A 21308-nucleotide genomic window follows, 5' to 3' on the forward strand; every position below is an offset into this window, starting at 1 on the left:
TGTATCTCAAAGGGGGAGGAGTAATTAAGCAAGGAGAGGGTGGTGTCTCAGTGACCCTTGCTCAACTTATTTACAAATATAACAATATTTTTCTAATTACTACCCCTGAAATTCACCCTGTAATCTGAGACACAAGCTGGGCTCTTTCTGTCTCATGCACCACCACTAATATTAACATTTCTGCTATTCTAATATAACCGTTAGGTACATCTGTATAAGTCTATTGTTCTCGCAGCATGTTATGCCTTCCTCAATACCCTTTTGGTCTCTTTCTCCCACAACTGTCTCTGTGTCTTCTTCCATACTGCCCTTTGTGTGTGGAGCGTCCTTCCAAAATCTATTTGTCAAGCTTCCATCCTGACCTCATTCCAATCACTCTTAAAAACTGCAGCATCTCCTACAAAATGCTTGAAAGCCTCTGAACATTGCACAAAAAAGATGTAACTAAGAATAGGAAAATTCCAAACAGCAACAAGGCCCAATAGCCAAACAAAATACACAAGTAGCAGGAAAAACTCCCCGCAACGAAAAATCCCAACAGAACACAAACCCAAAAAAAGAAAGGAAACAAAACTTAGTTAGTCACAACTGAAAGGATGCCATGGACTTTGATGACATCACTGTATTCACAGCGTGGGCATTAAAGATTCCATGATGTGCCTTGTAAATGGCAAAGATTGCTCTGGAGTCCTTACCAAATTTGCCCTTAGCTAAATGCTTGTATCTCCTGTAGAAATTAATAGGAGCTTGCCATGCATGTCTGAAGGGAGAATATGGCCCACTGTGTACTGTATGCAGCATCTGTTTAAATGTTTTAGCAAAGGAAGATCTAGCTTACTCAATTGTACGTCCTTTCCACGTTGGCGGACCAGTTCTGCAACCCTTATCATCATGCTAAGTGTCACGCACTTAAGGTGAAATTCCCCACTGTGCAGAGAGCAGCACTAGTCTGATGCACCATCGAAGCCCTATTTTGAGGATTTAAATGGTAGGTAGACCTTAAACTGGCCCCTGCACAATGGTGGAGTTCATCATTAGCACTGAATCAGAGCAAGCATTGCCGTGAGTATAGATTGCAGAAACAGATCCTCGGCAAATTTGTGCATCTAGTAGGAGGGGGGAAAATCAACCATGAAATCACTGAAAACTTGTTGCCCTTCCATATTTTTATCAAGACAAGAAAGCCTTACCTCATGGATTCCGAAGTGGGCATATGAATCAAAATAATAATCCCTGGATGTCATTTCTTCTGGATTCAGGAGTTTTGCCATCTTGCCTCGGCCTGGACAGCTCGGTTGCAAAGGTACATGAATGACCGATTGAACGGGCTTTGGAATGACAATAGGCTGAGGAGGCTGGGAAGGGCCACTGCAAACCTAGAAGGATATGAAATATTGCAACAGTCAATAGTCACAGAACATTCCTCTGCATGTTCATTGTTGCCTCTGTTTTACCAGGGATTATTATTAGTTAGCTACCACACAGAGATGGCATGGCCCAATGAATGGAATTTAGAGATGCTTTTTAATTTATTTGCTGTGTGTACCTTGGAAAAGTTCTTTAAGTGCACTATGCCTGATTCTCCATTGCCCTGAACCTTGTATAGTCATTTACAACAATGCAAAGAGGATGAAAAGTGGGTGTAAAATGCTAGCACGGGTGTGAGTGGAGAACTTTGGTGCGTTCTTAAGTTCACCAACTTTGCACTTACGTAAATGACTATACTAAGTGCAAGTCGGTGGAGATTTGGACCTTCTCTTTTACCTTTTTCCTCTGTAAGACTGTGGCAATAATCTTTACTATCCTACCTCATAATATGTGACTTATGGTAAACAAATAGGGTCCCTATACAGACAAGCTCATAGACAAAGGACCATCCTACAAGAAACTGAGAGTTCTCACTCCATCTGAAAATACCTCAACATTCAAAGAAACAACTGTTATGGGATATGTTACCCCTAGCTTTTACTCTCCAGATGCTGATGGCATGCTCAGCATAGATGTAAGACTCCTGTACCCTCACTCTCCCCAATTTTCTGTGCAGTTGCACTTCTATCGGCACAATTTCAATAGGGACCTGAGGGCACACATCACCTCACAGGTTCAATGAGTAGAAAGGAAGTATGAATAAAATACAGAACACAGAACGTTGCATTAACATTATATCTGGAAAAAGACATGGAGGATGGGGGATCTTAAATATACGTCCATTTTTAATTCAAGAGTGAAGCAAAACTCTGAACAACGAGAAAAATCTCAGAGGCATGTGAAAATTGCCCTACCATTTATGGATCATCATAATTAATTTATTTCTAGAGGAAGCCAGGGAAATTCCTCCACCTAAAATATTCCATCCTTATTCTACTTGTTCTCAGGTTTTAAATTGACTAATTCCCCAGCCATGACTTCATTTGGTGCAATCGCTGCTAGATATTTTTTCTGAGGGTTGCAATATCATTTGCAGTTTAGTGTTGCAAGAGATCAATCACTCGTACTATCTCTGAATAGCACCAATTAGCCTAGTTTAGCTTACTTTGATATAAAAATGACTTCAACCTTTTTTTCCTTGCTCATGTATAATTTTAAACATGTCTTCTTTTGATGGTTTCTTTGGTCCAGCTGTGTAAAATGAATAGTAATAACTTACATTCCTGCAACACCTTTCATCCTGAAAGATCTAAAAGGGCTTTCATCATAAAAGCTGGAGATGGAAAAGACTTCGCTCACCCAGTCCATCTCCCAGTCAGTGCACAAGTGTTCCCAATTACTACTAGTTTGTTCAGTCCAGTTTTAATAGTGACAAGCAATGGGGCTTCAGCCACTTGTCTAAGGACACTATTCCACAACCTGATACATCTCATTTCATTAAAATGTTTTCATAATAGTTATCCACATTTTTCTCCTCTTAATTTCATCCCATTACTCCTAGTTAAACCACCATATAATACGCTAAACAATTCCTTTCCCTCCTTGGTGTTGCAGCCGTCAAATGCTTGCAGACTGTAATCATATCCCTCTACCCCTTTTGCTTTCTAAACCAAGTTATCCAGCCCAAAGGTTATTTTCTAGCTATTCTTTGCAATCTCTCCACTTTGTCACTGTCTTTGAGGTAGTGAGATGCTCAGTGCAATATTCTATGGCTAGTTGCACGAAAGCCGCATATGGTACAGGAGAGAGGATCTAGCACCCTTTTGTCCAATGACAAAGTGAAGCCCAAAGGGACGCTGGCCTTTTTTACAGTCATAGTGTAAATTCATGTCTAACTGGCTGTCCAATAGAGATGCTTATCTATAGGGAGCCAGGATGGTCTTATGATTAAAGCACAGGTGTAGCTCTCTGGAGATCTAGGTTTAATTCTCAAATCTCCCTCCCACGTAAGCTGAGGCAGGTCACTGAGGGTTTGTATATATTAGGGTAAGAGGTCAAGGTTTGTTAACCACAAACTTTTTCTATAATGTGTCCAGAGAAGGGAGGGAACCTCAACATTCTCAACTGAGGGAGCTGGTCTTACACCAGCCGGCTCCCCTCTTTGCAAAGGAAATGGACATTGTCAGCTAGTGGGGAGCTCTCGCAGAGCAGCTACTATATTTTTCCTCTAGATGCTGCAGTTGGTTTTTGGCAGAGGCCTGTACATCGAGACAGTGCCAGTTTAATAACTGTTAGCAGGCTCTGGAGTCAGCATTATCTCTGAAAATTGGGACTTGGCATTCCTAGTGCACCTGAGATCTTCCAAATAAAAATGATGTAGGCATTGAAGCACCTGGAATAGGCACTGTAATCACTTCTGTAGATGAGATTGTACATGGCTATGGGTCGGAGCAGAGGAATGGTGTTTGACTGGAACTCAGGAGACCTCTGTTCTGTTCCCAAGTCTGCCACAGACACCGTGAGTGATTTTCGTCAGGTCCACTAATTTCTCTGTGCCTCAGTTCCCTGTTTGTAAAAAGGGGATGATCATAATTCCCTACCTCATAGGGTGTGATGAAAACAAATTCAATGATATATGTGGGGCACTGAGGTGCTGTGACAATGAATACCATAGGAAAGCCAGTGAACACTGTCAGAACACTAGAAAAAAAAGGAAGAGGAATATAATGAAAGAATATCTATTGTATTGGAAACAATACAGTCTGCACGTCTGAAGCTCAGCGAAGATAAGTGCTTGCTGAACCAGAAACAGCTTGACTTCTTTGGACAAGTTATAAATGCTCCAGGTGAAAGCCAAACTGCAGAGCAGAGCCATTAAGGAAAGGCAGCTTCCTGAATCTATTCCAGAACTGAAAAGCAGCCTAGGTTTGATTTACTAGCTTGACAGGTTTATACCTAACCTGTCAAAAACAATACATCCTTTGAATAACTCCTGAAAAGGGCAAGCATGTGGACTGGAAGCAACCACCAGAGCAGGCATTCTACAGAGTCAAACAGCTCCGATCTGAAGCATCAACTTCCCATAACGTCAGTAAGACCAACCATTACAAGTATGGATGCCACTGATTATGAATTAGGGAGACTATTACTGCAAGGTCTTTATGGTCTACTGAAGCCAGTGGCATGTTGCTCCAGAACAGTGATGAATGCAAAGACCTCTTGACATCCAAAAGATGGTAATCAGCTGCCCTGTGAGTCATCCATCACTGTGCCCAGCAACTCATCTGCTGAGGACACAGCTGTTTGAAGACACTTGAAAATGACCTACAACCATGCTTTCCAATGTTTGGGGTTTAAGTTTAAAAAAAGGCATGAAACAAGTTAGTCCTGTCCCTTCTTTGGCAATATTACTGAAGAAAATACTAGGTGAGATATACTGAACCTAATACTTATGCTCAGGGTCATACTGGTCTGCAGATTTGGAGTTGGGAAGGAATTTCCCCCAGGTGAGATTGGCAGTGACTGTTGACTTGTTTTTTTTTTAACTTCCCTCTGCAGCATGGGGTGTGGATCTTCTGGTAGGATCAGTTGGGCGTATCTCACCTAATCAATTCCTAACCATTGCATTGGCATGGGCATGGGCATTGGCAGCACTTTGGTCTCCTTTGGTCTCTGTCTGTAGCACACAACAGGTTGATCTCCGCCAGCTGGGGAGCAGGGGTCCGAAGCTGCCTGGGCTTCACATTCTGGCTCCCAGCCTGGAGCTGGGTCCAACTGACTACCTCTCCAGAGGAGCGGGGGTAGTTGGACTCTAACTGCCCGGCTTTCTTGCCATGAAATTGACAAGACAGTCAACAGCTGGTGAAAGGGATACAGTGTCTACACAAATAGTGCATTGTCCTAACTTTGCCGACATAAACCTTACACCTCTCACGGAGGTGGAGTTATCATGTCAGTGTAGTAGGGCACTTAACTGGGTGAAAGGAAGGCTGTAGTGTAGACACAGACATAATTACACTACCTGTGTACACTGACATAATTAGGTCAACATAAGCTGCCTTATGACGACCTTCCTGTGTAGTGTAGACCAGCCCTTAGTCTTGGAGGAAGGAGCTTAAGAGGAAGAGCACCTTCTAATTGATGGTTGACCAGGAAGGCAAGCAGACCTTCAGTGCTCAGCACCTGAAGAGAGTGATGACCAAAGGCAGGAGTTCCCCAACTAACAGCAGCCTGATGGCCCCTTCCTGAGGAAAGAGACGACCCGATACTGATGCACCTTGAGAAGGAACCATTCCCCACTTTTACCTGTGAATTCAGTGTATTTATGTCAATTCTCCTTATTTTTGTTAGTTGACTATCCCAGAAGGGGCAAGACTTTAAAGTGACCTGGCTGGAGAGCCAAGTCATAGGAAGAGGCAGATATCTGCAGGCCCAAAGTATCAGTTGGCAGATTGTACCGGATGGGAAGAGAGCTGCCATGCCATGCCTGGCCGTAAGAAGGGGCTAGCAGGGAATCAACCCCTTCACAGGGGTTACGGGGTGAAACTTAATGGCCCGATATGCAGTAGGTCAGTTTAGATGATCTATAGTCCCTTCTGGCCTTAAACTTTATGAAACTGACACGCCTGTTCCTTCAGTGGTCTCCAGTAGCATTGAGCCTGCAGAGTCCCTTTGAAGCTAGTGGAATTCCTTATGGGCCTACGGCTCCATGTTAGCTCTTGTTGTATGTGTGGGGCCTTACTGAGTACACAAAAGGCTTTGGCTGAGATTTTTCAAAGCCACCTATAGGATGTGGCTGCCCAATTCCTATTAATTTCAATTCATTAATTTGAATAAGACTTGGGCATCCAAAGACCTGAGGCATCTTTGGAAATCTCCGCTTTTTCACCTGACTCTGCAGTTTGGCAAGAAGGAGTTGGGGAAGGGGAAACATGCAAAACTGTTCTAATCCCATTTCCCATTTCTAAGAGATTGCGAAGGAAATTGAGGTGTGTCAAGAAAAAGAAAATTAATTTTCAAGGTTATGCAAGTCTTTCTATTCCTTGACATTACCATGGAGACAGGGTCTTAAAGATTAAGATTCAAATCTTGAAGAGAAGACTGATAAAATTGATGCTCAAATTGCAATAATCTTCCCTGTCGAACTCCGTGTTATTTATGAATATAAGTAATATATTTTAGTGGATAACTGAGTAGGCTAGTGATATTTTATATTCCAAAAATCCTACCCCATCATTAAGAGAGAACCAACCTGCTAATTGAGTTAGGGTTTGATTTTTATAAATTCAGACCCTTCAAAATTCTGTGCCAAATATTTTTGTGAGTTCTAAATTTCAATGAGCCAGATTCTCTCCGGTGTCAGGACCACTGGAACAAAGCAACTCCAGAAGGATCACCCCAACATGGTGGGGATTATCACTTGACTTGGCCCACAGTCACCATAGCAGATCCTGTACTGCAGCTCCTCCCTGCAATGGGAAAAAGAGGGGTGGGGCCAGGGATGGATGGCAAAGCTGAGGCATCCTTCCATCCTGGTGAACATTGGCTCCCATATTGGCCTTTTGGGGCCTCATAAGAACATAAGACTGGCTATACTGGGTCAGACCAATGGTCCATCTAGCCCAGTATCCTGTCTTCCGATAGTGGCCAATGCCAGGTGCTTCAGAGGGAATGAATAGAACCATCAAGTGATCCATCCCGTCGGCCATTCCCAGTCTCTGGCAAACTCCCTGCCTATCTAGGCTAACAGCCATTGATGGACCTATCCTCCATGAACTTATCTAGTTCTTTTTTGAACCCCATTATAGTCTTGGCCTTCACAACATCCTCTGGCAAAAAGTTCCAAGGATGACTGTGTGTTGTGTGAAGAAATACTTTCTTTTGTTCATTTTAAACCTGCTGCCTATTAAATTCATTTGGTAACCCCTAGTTTTTGTGTTATGAAAAGGAGTAAATAACACTTCTTTATTTGCTTTCTCCATACCAGTTAGGATTTAATAGAAGTCTATCATATCCCCGCTTAGTCATCTCTTTTTCAAACTGAAAAGTCCCAGTCTTATTAATCTTGCACCATATGGAAGCTGTTCCATACCCTAAATCATTTTTGGTGCCCTTTTCTGTACCTTTTCCAATTCCTATATATCTTTTTTGAGATGGGTAACCAGATCTGCACAGAGCATTCAAGAAGTGGGCGTACCATGGATTTATAAAGAGGCAATATGATATTTTCTGTCTTATTATCTACCCCTTTCCTAATGAGTCCCAATATTCTGTTAGCTTTTTTGACTGCCACTGCATATTGAGTGGATGTTTTCAGAGAACTATCCATGGTGACTCCAAGATCTCTTTCTTGAGTGGTAACAGCTAATTTAGACCCCATTATTTTATACGTGTATGCGGAATTATGTTTTCCAATGTGCATTTCTTTGCATTTATCAACATTGAATTTCATCTGCCATTTTGTTGCACAGTCACCCAGTTTTGTGAGATCCCTTTGTAACTCTTCACAGTCTACTTTGGACTTAACCATCTTGAGTAGTTTTGTATTGTCTGCAAATTTTGCCACCTCTCTGTTTACCCCTTCTTTCCAGATCATTTATGAATATGTTGATCAGTACTGGTCCTAGTACAGACCCCTGGGAGACACCACTATTTACTTCTCTCCATTCTGAAAACTGACCATTTATTCCTACCCTTTCTTTCCTACCTTTTAACCAGTTATAGATCCAGAAGAGGACCTCCCCTCTTATCCCATGAATGCATACTTTAAGAGCCTTTGGTGAGGGACCTTGTCAAAGACTTTCTGAAAATCTAAGTACCTTATATCTACTGGATCATCCTTGTCCACATGCTTGTTGACCCCCTCAGAGAATGTTAGTAGATTGGTACGGCAGGATTTCACTTTACGAAAACCATGTTGATTCTTTGTATTCATGCAAATCGTATTCATCTATGTGTGTGATAATTCTGTTCTTTACTATAGTTTCAACCAATTTGCCTTGTACTGAAGTTAGGCTTACTGGCCTGTAATTGCCAGGATCTCCTCTGGAGCTTTTTTTAAAGATCAGTGTCACATTAACTATCCTCCAGTCATCTGTTACAGAAACTGATTTAAATGATAGTTTACATGCCCCAGTTGGTAGTTCTGCAAGTTCACATTTGAGTTCCTTCAGAACTCTTGGGTGGATATCATCTGATCCTGGTTTCTGATTACTAGTTAACTTATCAATTTGTTCCAAAACCTCCTCTAATGACACCTCAATCTGCAACAGTTCCTCAGATTCATCACCTAAAAAGAATGGCTCAGGTTTGGGAATCTCCTTCACATCCTCAGCCATGAAGACGGATGCAAAGACTTCATTTAGTTACTCCACAATAACTTTATCTTCCTTGAGTGCTCCTTTAGCATCTCGATCGTCCAGTGGCCCCACTTGTTGTTTAGCAGGCTTCCTGCTGTATGTACGTTAAAAAAATTTTGCTGTGACTTTTTGAGTCTTTGGCTAGCTGTACTTCAAATTCTTTTTTGGACTTCTTAATTATATTTTTACACTCCATTTGCCAGAGTTTATGCTCCTTTCTATCCTCCTCAATAGAATTTAATTTCCACTTTTTAAAGTATAACTTTTTGCCTCTAACAGCTTCTTTTACTTTGTTGTTTAGCTCCGGTGGCACTTTTTTGGTCCTCTTACTATGTTTTTTAATTTGGGATATACATTTAAATTGAACTTCTATCATAGTGTCTTCCATGAAGCTTGCAGGGATTTCATTTTGGTACTGAACTTTTAATTTCTGTTTAACTAACTTCCTCATTTTTGTGAAGTTCCCCTTTCTGAAACTAAATGCTACCATTATGGGCTGCTTTGGTGTCCCCCTCCCCACCAGGGATGTTAAATTGTATTATGTTATAGTCACTATTACCGAGCAGTTCAGCTATATTTGCCTTTTGGACCAGATCTTGTGCTCCACTAAGACTAAATCAAGAATTGCCTCTCCTCTTGTGGGTTTCAGGATTAGCTGCTCCAAGAAGCAGTAATTTAAGGTGTCAATAAACTTTATCTCTGCATCCTGTCCTGAGGTGATATGTACCTAGTCAGTATATGGATAGTTTAAATCCCCCATTATTATTGAGTTTTTTATTTTTATAGCCTTTCTAATCTCCCCGAATATTTCACAGCCTCATTAGCAGATGGCACAAGTTAGGGCAACCTTTCGCTTTCCTAATTTATGTGCTGTGGGGAGGAGAGTGTTTCCAGGCTTAGGGGAGTTCAAATCCCTCCTGAATTATGTTGGTTGTTCCTCAGCTTTAGCAGACTATCTAAACCATTGTCTGTATACAAATGGAATTTTTGTGTCATGGATTTATTTCAGTATGTGAAGTGCTCAGGTACTACAGTAATGTGTGGTATGAAAATCTAAATAAATTATAGACTGGTAATCTAATCTAGACAGACAGACAACATTCCTTGGACAGGATGATTTAAATTCAGGCAAATTTTTGGGCAAAGATTTTTTTTTAAAAAAATGGAGCCTTAAAAGTCTTGGCTCAAGTGTTTCTTGTCTTTTCTCTGTTGGATTTTTTGTATTGTGTTTCATTTGTGCCCTGATTTTTTGTATTCTCAAAACTAGGACGAAAGGGTCTGATCCTTATCTGTAAAACCACTAAATCTTCCGGTTTACACCAGTTGAGATCTGGCCCCATAAGCTTATGTAAGTTTTTTGAAAAATGCAGATCTACCCAGTCTGAGGCAATGTTAACAATTTCTCAGGGGTCAGACAGACCCAGTAGAATAGTGGGAATACACAGCTGTGAATTACAAGTCCTTGGAGGTAGCTTGCTACTTAACCAGACATTTCAGTCACACATTTACCTGACCTTACTAGCTTGAGTGCCCAACTGTTTGTGCAACGTCAGACGACCTGGTCATGGACAAAGATCCACACGTTCTCAAAAAGCAGTCATGCTTTTTGTGCTTTATGCACAACTGTAACTTTGACTGCATTGCAACCATTTCACATTATCCCCAAGCTAAGGGTGAGGCTGAGAGATCTATGCATACTGTGAAGTATGCTCTGAAACAAGAGGATCCATTCTTAACTTTACTCAGTTCTAGAATATAAATGCCACTAAGTATGGCCCAGGCCCAGCACAGCTGAGACTGGGAGGAGAGCTGGGAACCTCAATTCCATCCTATGTGGCACAATCCCAGACAAGTCAAAGCAAAAGATGCATACACATTTCAATCTGATAAGGGCATGGCCGACATACTGGGATTTAAGGGGGACTAAAATTAGCCTTTGAGAAGGGATGGGCAGTGCCTACTATAGTGCAAGATTTGTAGGTCCTACACTGTCAAGACATGTACATTCCACCTTTACTACGCAGGAACTAGAGACAGAACTAGCATAAAAGCTGCTTTCCAAAACTGTCCAGATCAAGATCCAGTGATTTTTCCTCAAGTCTTATGATCAATACCACCAGAAGAAGAATGATCAAGGAAACCTGGTCTTTGTGGAGACCACAGGTCAGACTGTGTCCAATCCCTACACATTTGCAGAAGGAATGGAGAGGACATAAACAGCCTCTCCTTGGAAATTACACTTTCCTAATTATTATTATGAGAGCATCTGGATGCAACACTCAGAAGTGAACAGCAGGTGATTCTAAGAATAGGTATGAAATAACTAGTAGGAGGTGAGTGCAAATGAGATGATGTAACATTATAGATGTGCGGCAATTCTCCAAAAAGGACCATACTGTTGGAGTTCACTGTACCCACTCTACATATACCCACATCATATATCATTTGAAAGCCTTTTTTATGTACATTTAGCAGAGGTATGATGTGAAGCTGTCAAGTGGTGCTGTAAGCTTGTCAGGGAGGTGAAACAATGAACAAAATGAAAGAGTGTCGTTTTTTTTGCACGATTCCAGAAGCACTGCAACATGAGTATGCTTACAGCTCTTACTGTTTATGTTAATTTCAGCACCTTAATGTGGAGTTTATTGGTCAAAGCTACCAAACAACAATGTATTAAAAGATTTTGATTGGTTTTTCATGGGCAAGTATTTTTTTTCTTCCAGAAATGATGGAGCTGTTTAGCACATGGCAAAAATAGTCAGTTTCAACATTTTGTAAGACACTAACATGAAATGTTTCACATTGCATATTCTTAATTGTCAAAATATCTCACAAGCAATTATAATAGTTTTCAATATTTTTAGTTGAACTTTGCTGACCACATCAGTCTCACATTTAAGGTTGTACACCAGTAGCAGTAGATTGGGTGTCCATAGTTTGTACTGTATAGTGGGTAGATATAAATTTACATGAATTCCTAATGTAATGATTCTCCATTTGTAAGGTTTTGTACATGCAACGTAGCATCGAGTCTGCTTGGCAGGAGGTTTAATTTGTAATTGTCTAATTATGCAGTCCCAGTCTTTGAAATATTCTAGAAACCAGCTTTTTAATTCAGTGACACTTATGCACAGTTCAGTATTTAGTGTTAGAGAGAACACTGTTATGACTATGTAAAATTTATGAGAGAAAGAAGTGGCCTAACAAGAAGTAGTGAGCACAGTGCATAAATAAGTCCTTGCCTCTGTGTTGTAAATGGATGAAGAGTATGTTACCGTTCTTACCAATCATGTCATCAACAATATCACAAAGCCATTTGACCATGGATCATATCAAGAGGTGCTTATCAACATATAAGCATCAGATATGCAAGAGTCGCTATTGAAAATAGGGAAGACCGAATTGAGAGATTTGCAAGAGGTGCACTTGATAGTGATGGGACACAGCCCAATCAAGAAATCTGGCATCGAAACATTTGCTGACATGGCCAAGAAGACCCAATTTAAGTCTGGCAAAGGAGGGACAATCACAGAAGATATAAGTCCAGAAATTGTTTTCTGCAGAGCCCGGCCCTTAGCAAAATGCAGAGATGATGTTTCAATGCCAACTATTCTTTTTCACCCAAAAACATAGCGCTTATGTTCCTCTTCCATGCTGAAACAATGAGAAGAACAGACAAAGCTGAATTAGGGCATCAGCTAAAAGCTCAAACTGAAAGAATCCATGAGCTAAGACTATGCAACTAAGAAATCACAGTGGACATCAGAGATGTCCTGGCTGTTATACAAATGATAGCTGGAGATAAATTCCACATATTCAGTGAACTGGCTGCTAAGTACTTGACGCAGGTACCAAAAGGATTTGACAAAGCTAATTCTATAATCCAGGTCTTTGACAGATATGGCAACAGTAACTCTGTTAAAACTGCAGAAGGACCACTTTGGACAGGAGATAAGAAATAAGAAATACTAGGTGATTGGTGGACACCCTCTGCCTCCATGGGAAAATGTTTCTCAACATGGCAGCCAACAAACTATCATTTGTAAAATTCCTCTGTGAATTATGCGGTTATTGGTGTACCTGAGAATGTAGGGGCAGACCCAACAGAAACACTCCTTTTTGCTGGAGGCTCTTCCAATAGCAAAATAGTGAATTAATCTTCCTCTGAAACATCTGTTTTTGGCCACTATCAGAGACAGGCTACTGGAGTAGTTGGATCACTTGTTGGGAATGGCCATTTCTATCAGGGAAATCAAAGAGATTTCAAAATGGTCCTGCCAGTACTTCCAGTATAAATATTTGCACAAATATATTTGTCTCCCCTTTGCTTTCAGTGAATGTTCTTCCAAACACAAACATCCTCAGCTGAATGCTCATGAATAAAAGGAGTTGCAAATACCAACAAAGCAAGTTGGTGGTGTGACAGCGTGTATAAACCACGCAACTCTGGGCCCAGATGATTCCACTCAGCCGCACCCGCAGAGCATGCTCCAGATGGAGGTGGAGTTTAAATCAGAAACCAGACAGCTCAAAAGGGGGCTGATAAGGCAGGGAGAAGGACCTGCCATGGGAGCTCCTGAGTAGGGATGCTGCAGAAACCTATCTTGGAGAAGAGGAGCCTACCTGCTGGGCCCAGGCAGACTGAAGATAAAGTTAGTATCTGTTTCTATTACGTTTTTGCTACTGACTGCAAAACCTGGACAACAGAGTGAGTGGTAGGAAGCTGCCTCGGGAGGGCATCCTAAAGGCATTCCTGAGTGCTGGACTTTCAGTAAACCGGCCTGGGCCCTAAGTGGGAGGGCCATATCAATCCCCCTTCTCACTAGAAAGGGATTCACCCCACTATGCGATGCTTCCAACAAGCGCCAACCAAGTGGGTTGAATTCAACCCAATATTCATGTTTTTTTCCCCTTGTATTTGTCCAGTTCCAGCCTTGGCTTCTATCCTATCTGACCACCATGTCTGTCTTGTGCAGCAGAAAGTGGTGAATCTGGTGCCCATCTGTAGGAACTGAAGCCCAGTGAACCTCATCAGGGATGACCTGTGTCTGACTGTGGGGAGTACGTAATGTGCTGGTTAAGGTCCCGATCCCACTCCCATTGAACTCCAATGGTGTTTTGTCGTTGTTCAGTTCAGTGGAAGCAGGCTCTCTGATTATATTGACCTCTAGGAGATAGCATGAAAGCCTGACTTGCTTCAAGACTGAGCTTGATAAGTTTATAGAGGGGATGGTATGATGGGACTGCCTATAATGGCAGATGGCCCATCGGTGACTGTCGGTAGCAAAAACCCCGACGGACGGAGATGGGACACTAGATAGGGAGGGCTCTCAGTTACTACAGAGAATTCTTTCCCAGGTGTCTGCCTGGTAAGCCTTGCCTTCATGCTAAGTGATCTAACTGATCACCATATTTGGGTTTGGGAAGGAATCGTCCCGCGTGTCAGATTAGCTGAGACGGGGGGATTTTCATCTTTCGCTGCAGCATGGGGCATGTGTCACTTGCAGGTTTAAATTAGTGTGAATGGTGAATTCTCAGTAACTTGCAGTCTTTAAACCATGATTTGAGGACTTCAGTAACTCAGCCAGAGGTTAGGGGTCAATTACAGGAGTGGGTGGGTGAGGTTCTGTGGCTGCATTGTGCAGGAGGTCAAACTAGATCATCATGATGGTCCCTTCTGACCTTAAAGTCTATGAGCTAACAGAATTTATTCTTAAACTTAAGTAGCAGAAGCCTGAGTTGTTGGAGTCAGTAGTCCTGAAATTATCTCTGACACTCCCGCTGCCTCTCTCTCGCTCTCTTCTATTGATACATAATATGCAGCATATGGATTTGTTACTTTCTGATGATCCCTGTCACATGCTGCAGAGATCTGAATACAGAGAGAAAGAGAATGAAATGAATGTGCATTATAAAAGCTGTGAAGGAGTCCAGTTGCATTTGTGTAGTGCTGGATATTATGATGCATTGTTCCACTGCTCCAGTTTGATCAGGAATGAATGCTGTGTCAATCAGTGTACATGGGTTTTCCTGATCTGGGAACACCACCAAACCCTCTGAGCAGCGTGTAGCCTCCTGTCTATAAAAGAGTGGGGGGGGGGGGAATGGGGAGGCAGAGGTTTTGACAGACACAGTCATGATAACAAACCACAGACCTGTAAATAAACCTGGCTTGGTGGGGATATTTGGTAGATGGGAGCTAGCTGCCTGGTTGCTGGATAGCCTGGCAATTAGCATTAGCCATTTGCAATTAGCAAATGGTCACCGGGGCTGGCACGCTCACTCGAAAGCTGGACTGGCATTTTCACTGTACCAGAACACAAAAGGGAGCCCACCTTGTGGCTTTCCTGAGGAAATGCCTTGTGTCTAGAGATGCATATGGCAGCTGGAGCGAAGCACTGCCTGCCTTGGTTAAAGAGAGAGGGCCTGGCAGCACTCTCTATTTTTACGCTAAGACGCTATTAACATTACTTGCACAACCCCCCATACACCCTTTCTGCAAGTGGCAGAGGCTGCAGCAGGTTGTGCCTATGGGTCTCAGGCAGGGTTACGGTAATTTGCAACATGACAGGCTTGCTCTTCGTGTCCTCTTCCATTCTGGCCATGCTGTCCCCTTCTTAAGGCTGCTCTGCTCTGAAAGCAACCCTTCTGCAAAAAACCAACAGCAACGAAAATCAGTGCCGAACAGATATCTCCCAACTTTCAAGCTTCTCCTTCAGGCAACAGAGGGCAAGAGTTTGGTGTGATTACCATTCTTTGTCATTCATTTGTGAGAAGCTGAAGGATTACAGTGATGAGGGTCATCTAATTATCTAGATAAATTGATCAATCATCCAGGGAACAACCTCCATTCTCCTTCGTTCCCTTCCCCAAAGCGTGAGGAGGCTACAGTGAATAACCAGGCAAACCATGCTTTGCAATTCACATAAATAGACTCCCCCCCTGAGTTATCTGGGCTAACGGGGTTTGACAGGACCAGAAATCCTAGAATGGCCTGTCTCATGGCAGTCCATCCAAATCAGGTAATGCAGAAGTAATCAAGGCAAAAATGTTAGGGGGGAAATGGCCTGGACCGCCGACAGTCAGTTAGAGTTCATCTTGGCTGGAGTTGAGAGTAGAGGTTTGAGTTAGATTGGGGTATTTTATTCATCTATTTTTGCCTGTCCTTAGAAAGTGAGAAAGTAGGAAGATGATAGCCCAGTTTTCCTCATGAATCTAGGCTACAGCCTCTGGGAAATAAAGAGCATTTCCAAGTTTAGCATCATTTTAGTTCTGATTTGTGTTTCAGAGACTAGCACAAGGGGGAGAATGTCTTTGCTTTATTAAAATGCATCAGGTGTTCCAGCTGATTTTTAAAATGTTGGTCACGGTCTCAGGGAGTCTAAAAATAAACCGTATCAATTGCATTCCCAGGCATTCACTGCAGAGTCACCTCTAAATCTGGTACAGACAATTGTTAGTGTTAAATGTATATTACTTGCACTGATATTGACTTTTTAATGTCCCATCTGGCCTGATTCCTGCTGATCTTTCAAGGGCAGGTGCTCCAGCAATTACACCATGTTATCTCATACAGTGTAGCGACCAACCCCATCCCACTGCTCCAAGTTCATGCAGCCAGGCTTGGCACAGGGGTCGTGGAGATGTTACCCTCCCAGACCAGGGCGGTATTTTGAACTGCAGAAATTAATCTTCCGTCCCTCAGCCCCTGGAGCATCAGCAAAGCTGCTTTTCAGTAGCTGCTGCAGTAGTCCATTCCACCGCTTCACACCTGCTTTGTTGGGGGTAAGTTTTAGAAGTTGGTCCCCCCCAGGCTCCCTTTCCCTCAGGGCTGGATTGCCATCTGGTTATCACCTTGGGTAAGAAGGGATGTTTAATTGTGCTTCCCCAGGAGCTGAGCAGGGACCCAGTTGTGATTCAAAGGCACAATCCAGTCCCTGCTTCCCCTTTCTCCAGGAGGAAGTAAGTCTATCCAGCTGTCTTTCTAACGCATCATACGGCTGCACCCATTCAGCAAGTTGGAAGGAGGAGCCAGTGCTATGGACCTTAAGCTTCAGCCTGACCACCTCCTGTCCATGTGTGCAAGACAGCCCCTCATTGGCTGCTCTGCCCACCACAGTGCAGGTAGTCTGCAGAGGAGAGTACAATGTACACCCTCCACTGCCCTGTGCCAGCGTGTGGGCAGGCTTACTGCTGAACCTGCGTGCCAGGTCTTAGTGCCATGCTGCTGTCCCTTTGCCATTCATTTGGGTGTCCTCTGTTATACGAATGGAGCTTGGGCTTCCCCAAACCCATTTCACGATTGACAGAGCAACCCAAACTCCACCAAGGGTTAAGCTTATATATAAATAACTGGCTAGTTGGTAGAAGGAAATGGCTTGTACCACCACTGTCTTCTCCTGGTAAGTTGGTACATTTGCCTGCGAAGTTTGGGAACCCTTTGAATTAGAGACTGCTGAAGTCTTTTTGTCATCATGGCTTCATGAATAACCCAGATCGTTCAATACTCAAGGCTTCAGGCATCTGACTCTCCTTTAAGCTAACTGATCATCGTTGTGTGTAGGGTTGGTAAGCCGCTCGGGTAGGGAATTCTTCTCTTTCTGAAGAAAAATGACACTTCAGAATGAGGTCATTCCAGAGTCACAACAAAAAGATAAAAAGATTCTTAGTTTTGTTAGCATTTGTTTTCACCTTATAATACACAACCAGCCAGAGGTGACAAGTTGCTGTTATATGGAGTCTAGCGAGTAGAGATGTTCATGGGACTGACGCTTTTTAGTCCCCTTCAGGGGAAGGGAGATTTTCACATGTGAAATTTCCTTAAAGCGCCTCACCTCACCCAGAACAGATGGCTGCAGAAGTGGCAGCAGAGGTCATTAGTACCTGTACTGACACCACAGTTGAACACAGTGAGGAACAATGCTAAACTGTGCTGTATAAAAAGTTATGAGACTATCCATGAAAAACAAAGCCAGGGAAATGTATCAGAGAGATACAAATATTAATTTAGATCCTGTTTAATAGCTTTTTTTTACTCATTACCACTATTGATGTTGATGACCATGATGTACCATGGCCTGAGGTACCAGCTAAGAACAAGGCCCTGTGCTAGGTACTGTACAAACATATAATAAGAGATAATTCCTGTTCTGAAAAACTTACTGTCAAGATAGATGAGACAGATAAAGGGTAGGAAGGGAAACACTAAGGGCTTGGTCTAATTTTTGCTAAGGCTGCTTTACCTGACAGGGTAAAGGGTCCTTAAAATGGCAATAAAACATGTTTACATATACTTTAAGGCTCCTTGGCACTACCAGAGTGATGTCAAATGGCTTTAGCATAAATGAAAATCAGGCTCTGATTTTTAAAGTAACTAATTACTGATTCTTAGTAAAAGATAACCAGAGTAGTCTGGCAGTACAAGTGGATTACATAGGCAGTAAGGGTCTGATCCAATGCCAGTCCAGTTCAGTGGAAGTCTTTCCATACATTTTAATAGGAGCCGGATCAAACTCTTAAAGAGAAGGCATTACATACAGAATATAAAGAAACACAGCAGAGCTGAGACAGTAAATATACATACTATATATTACATTTGTTTTTAGCCATTCATCCCACTTCATTTTGACTTATAAATTAAGGGCCTCTTGCTTTTACAGGGCCTAGCTGTACAATTAAGCAAATTAAGGGCCTAGCTGCTTTTACAAATTTAAAAATCCGAAAGAGAAGAATCACTGAGGCCTGATTCAGCAAAGCATTGGAGCAAGTGTCTTAGTGTTAAACGTGCTTAAATTCCATCGACTTCAGGGGGATTTAAGCATGTACTTAAGTGCTTTGCTGAGTTAAAGCCTGTATCGTCTAAGCCAGGGGTAGTCAGTCTGGACCTCCAGAGGTGTGTGAATGGACCCCAATATCAGCTTCTTTTTTTTTTTTTTTAACTTATTATCATTTTTTGTATTATTATTATTATTTTCTCTAGAGTCTGGACTTTGACTAAGAAGTTTGGACCTTGACAAAGACAACATCCTAAGTGCAATGCTCCTCGCTAGCCCACCCTTCCCATGAGAGTCTCTGGGGACCGTCTGTGTCCAGGAAAGCAGTCAGGGTTTCCCTGCCTCATGCAGGCTGTTACATGCTGGGTGGCTTCTCCCTCCTGAAGTCTCCTTCCCCAGCTTCTGTGACTTTGCTCTCTCCTGCCAAATGCTTCCTCTTCCTGTCTGGCCCCCTCTGTTCCTGTGTGTTTCCTTCTGCTGGCCACCTGGCTTCTTTTGTTCTGCTCCTGATAAATGTCCACTGTTCATACCTGCCCTCCTCCACACACCCAGAAAGATAAAACCGGTTTTCCAAGGATGTCAGTGACTGTGGTTGGTCAAAGTATGGTTGTTTAAAGTTAACAATCTTCCCATAGTACCAGTTCTAGGGGGATGTGACACAGCCCAACTGGCCTATGGTGGATAGACATACAGAGAGGTATTCATGCCACAGAAGTTTTTCATAATAGCATTTCATAGGAACTCCATAATATCCACCTGAACCGAGAAGTTATACAGAAAGATTCCCAGATTGTCACCGACACATTTTGTCTCCTTAAAGTCCAGCATCAGAGCCCTACAGCAGAATAGGTTTTCTCTTAGCACGGAATGAATTCAGGACTACTAACTACAGTGGAATTCTGTTATGAAGATCATATTGGGGTGACTCCTAACTAAATGATCACTATGTACAGATCCATAAAAGAGCGAGGTTCCCAAACCAGATGTACAGAAGTCTCCAGCTAAGGAGAACACAGTGAGTTTATGCTAAGGAGGGCCAGCCAAACTACAGCTGTCACCCCACAAGCTGTTAAATACTTTATCTGCAGGCAAGAATTACTCAGACAAATAAACAATTATTCCTTGCATTTTAAAACTACAAAGAAAAAATGTTCAGTCTGTTCTTACACAGTTCCGTGTAGGAAATGGTGACCAGTGCCCTAAGGATTTCTGGCTAGGTTGAACTATGGGATGGATGTAAGTTTTTCCAGAGGAGGTTGCTTCTTCTGCTGAGCTATTGTGATGCCTCTGAGAATACTGAGCTCCCCCTGTCTTGTATGTTTGCCCCCATCTGTAATCATTCTATTTGTAAAAGGGTAGCCCGACAAGCTGCTTCATTTGTAATGGGATTTGTGCATACAATCTTCCATGCACTTAGCAAGGCTCTTATGCATTGACCCTTGAAAGTCACTTTGCATCTGATACCCCCCAGCCCCACTCTTCCCATGGCATTGAGATTCAGACATCTCAGAATACCAGCTGTTGAAGTTAAGAAGTATTTATTCCCTGTAGGCCTGTATCTAGCTTTAGGACTCGGAGGGAAACTTTCCACTATCTCAATTACCGATCATGCTTTCCAGAAATGCTTTTGTTTTGTTTAAACTTTAGGTTCTGTTTCTGATGTAAATTATCCACACATGAAGAGATTAAGGGAAGCATGGATTGCACCACTTTGATTTTTCAGCCTCGTCAGTCTAATTGAGAACTAGAAGGAGCGGAGGGTGGAGGAATGACAGCTCTAGAAGGAACTCAGCATACTGATTTATACAGTTCACTGAAGCTTCAGAAATGTCTGTATACAAACATTGACTACAAGCCCCACACTTGTCAATTTAGAGTGGGGAAAAAAAGTCAGCTCTCCTATTCAGAGCAAAGGCAGTGAGCCCGAAGACACCTGCCCCATCCCAAGAAGACTGTGGTTCTCCAAGTCAATACATATTACTTATTCATGAAGAGAATGTGTGGGTTAGTGGTTAAAGCAGCAGTTAGGATGCCTGGGTTTTAATTTTGGCTCACTGTGTGTCCTTGAGGATGTCATCCAGCCGGTGCTGTCCAACTTATTTATAAATGTTCTGAAAAAGGGGTAAACAGTGAGCTGGCAAAGTTTGCAGATGGTGCAAAATTACTCAAGATCGTTAAGTTCAAAGCAGACTGCGGAGAGTTACAAAGGGATCTCACAAAACTAGGTGACTGGGCAACAAAACGGAAGATGAAATTCAGTGTTGATAAATGCGAAGTAATGCACATGGGAAAACATCTCAATTATACGCACAAAATGAAGAGATTCAAATTAGCTGTTACCATTCGAGGAAAAAGAACTTGTAGTCATTATGGATAGTTCTCTGAAAACATCCACTCAATGTGTAGCGGCATTCAAAAAAGGTAAAAGAGTGTTAGGAACTATAAAGAAAGGGATAGATAATAAGACAATAAATATCATAATGCGTATATAAATCCATGGCATGCCCATACCTTGAATACTATGTGCAGTTTTGCTTGCCCCACCTCAGAAATGATATATTAGAAATGGAAAAGATACAGAGAAGGGCAACAAAAATGATTAAGGATATGGAACAGTTTCCTTCTGAGGAAAGATGAAAAAGACTGGGATTTTTCAGTTTGGAAAAGAGGTCACTAAGAGGAGATATGATAGAAGTCAATAAAATCATGACTGGTGTGGAGAAAGTAAATAAGGAAGTGTTCATCATCTCTTCACGTAACACAAGAATGAGAGGGTCACCCAATGAAATTAATAGGTAACCTGTTTAAG

The 21308-nt window shown here is 42.3% G+C and overlaps 1 protein-coding gene across 2 annotated transcripts in view; it reads right to left on the reverse strand.

Moving 5' to 3' along the window:
• The window catches only part of PRMT8 (protein arginine methyltransferase 8), an 88928-nt gene that overhangs the window by 43812 nt on the left and 23808 nt on the right, over positions 1-21308 (reverse strand). For both annotated transcript variants that reach the window (XM_067531022.1, XM_067531023.1), the window contains exon 2: positions 1191-1376. In XM_067531022.1, the coding sequence (XP_067387123.1) occupies positions 1191-1376 (186 nt within the window). The remainder of the gene's footprint in view (positions 1-1190; positions 1377-21308) is intronic.

Source organism: Emydura macquarii, unplaced genomic scaffold, assembly GCF_026122565.2.
Source record: "Emydura macquarii macquarii isolate MOO-44397 ecotype Brisbane River unplaced genomic scaffold, CSIRO-AGI_Emac_v2 contig_3122, whole genome shotgun sequence".
NCBI classification, from domain to species: Eukaryota; Metazoa; Chordata; order Testudines; family Chelidae; genus Emydura; species Emydura macquarii.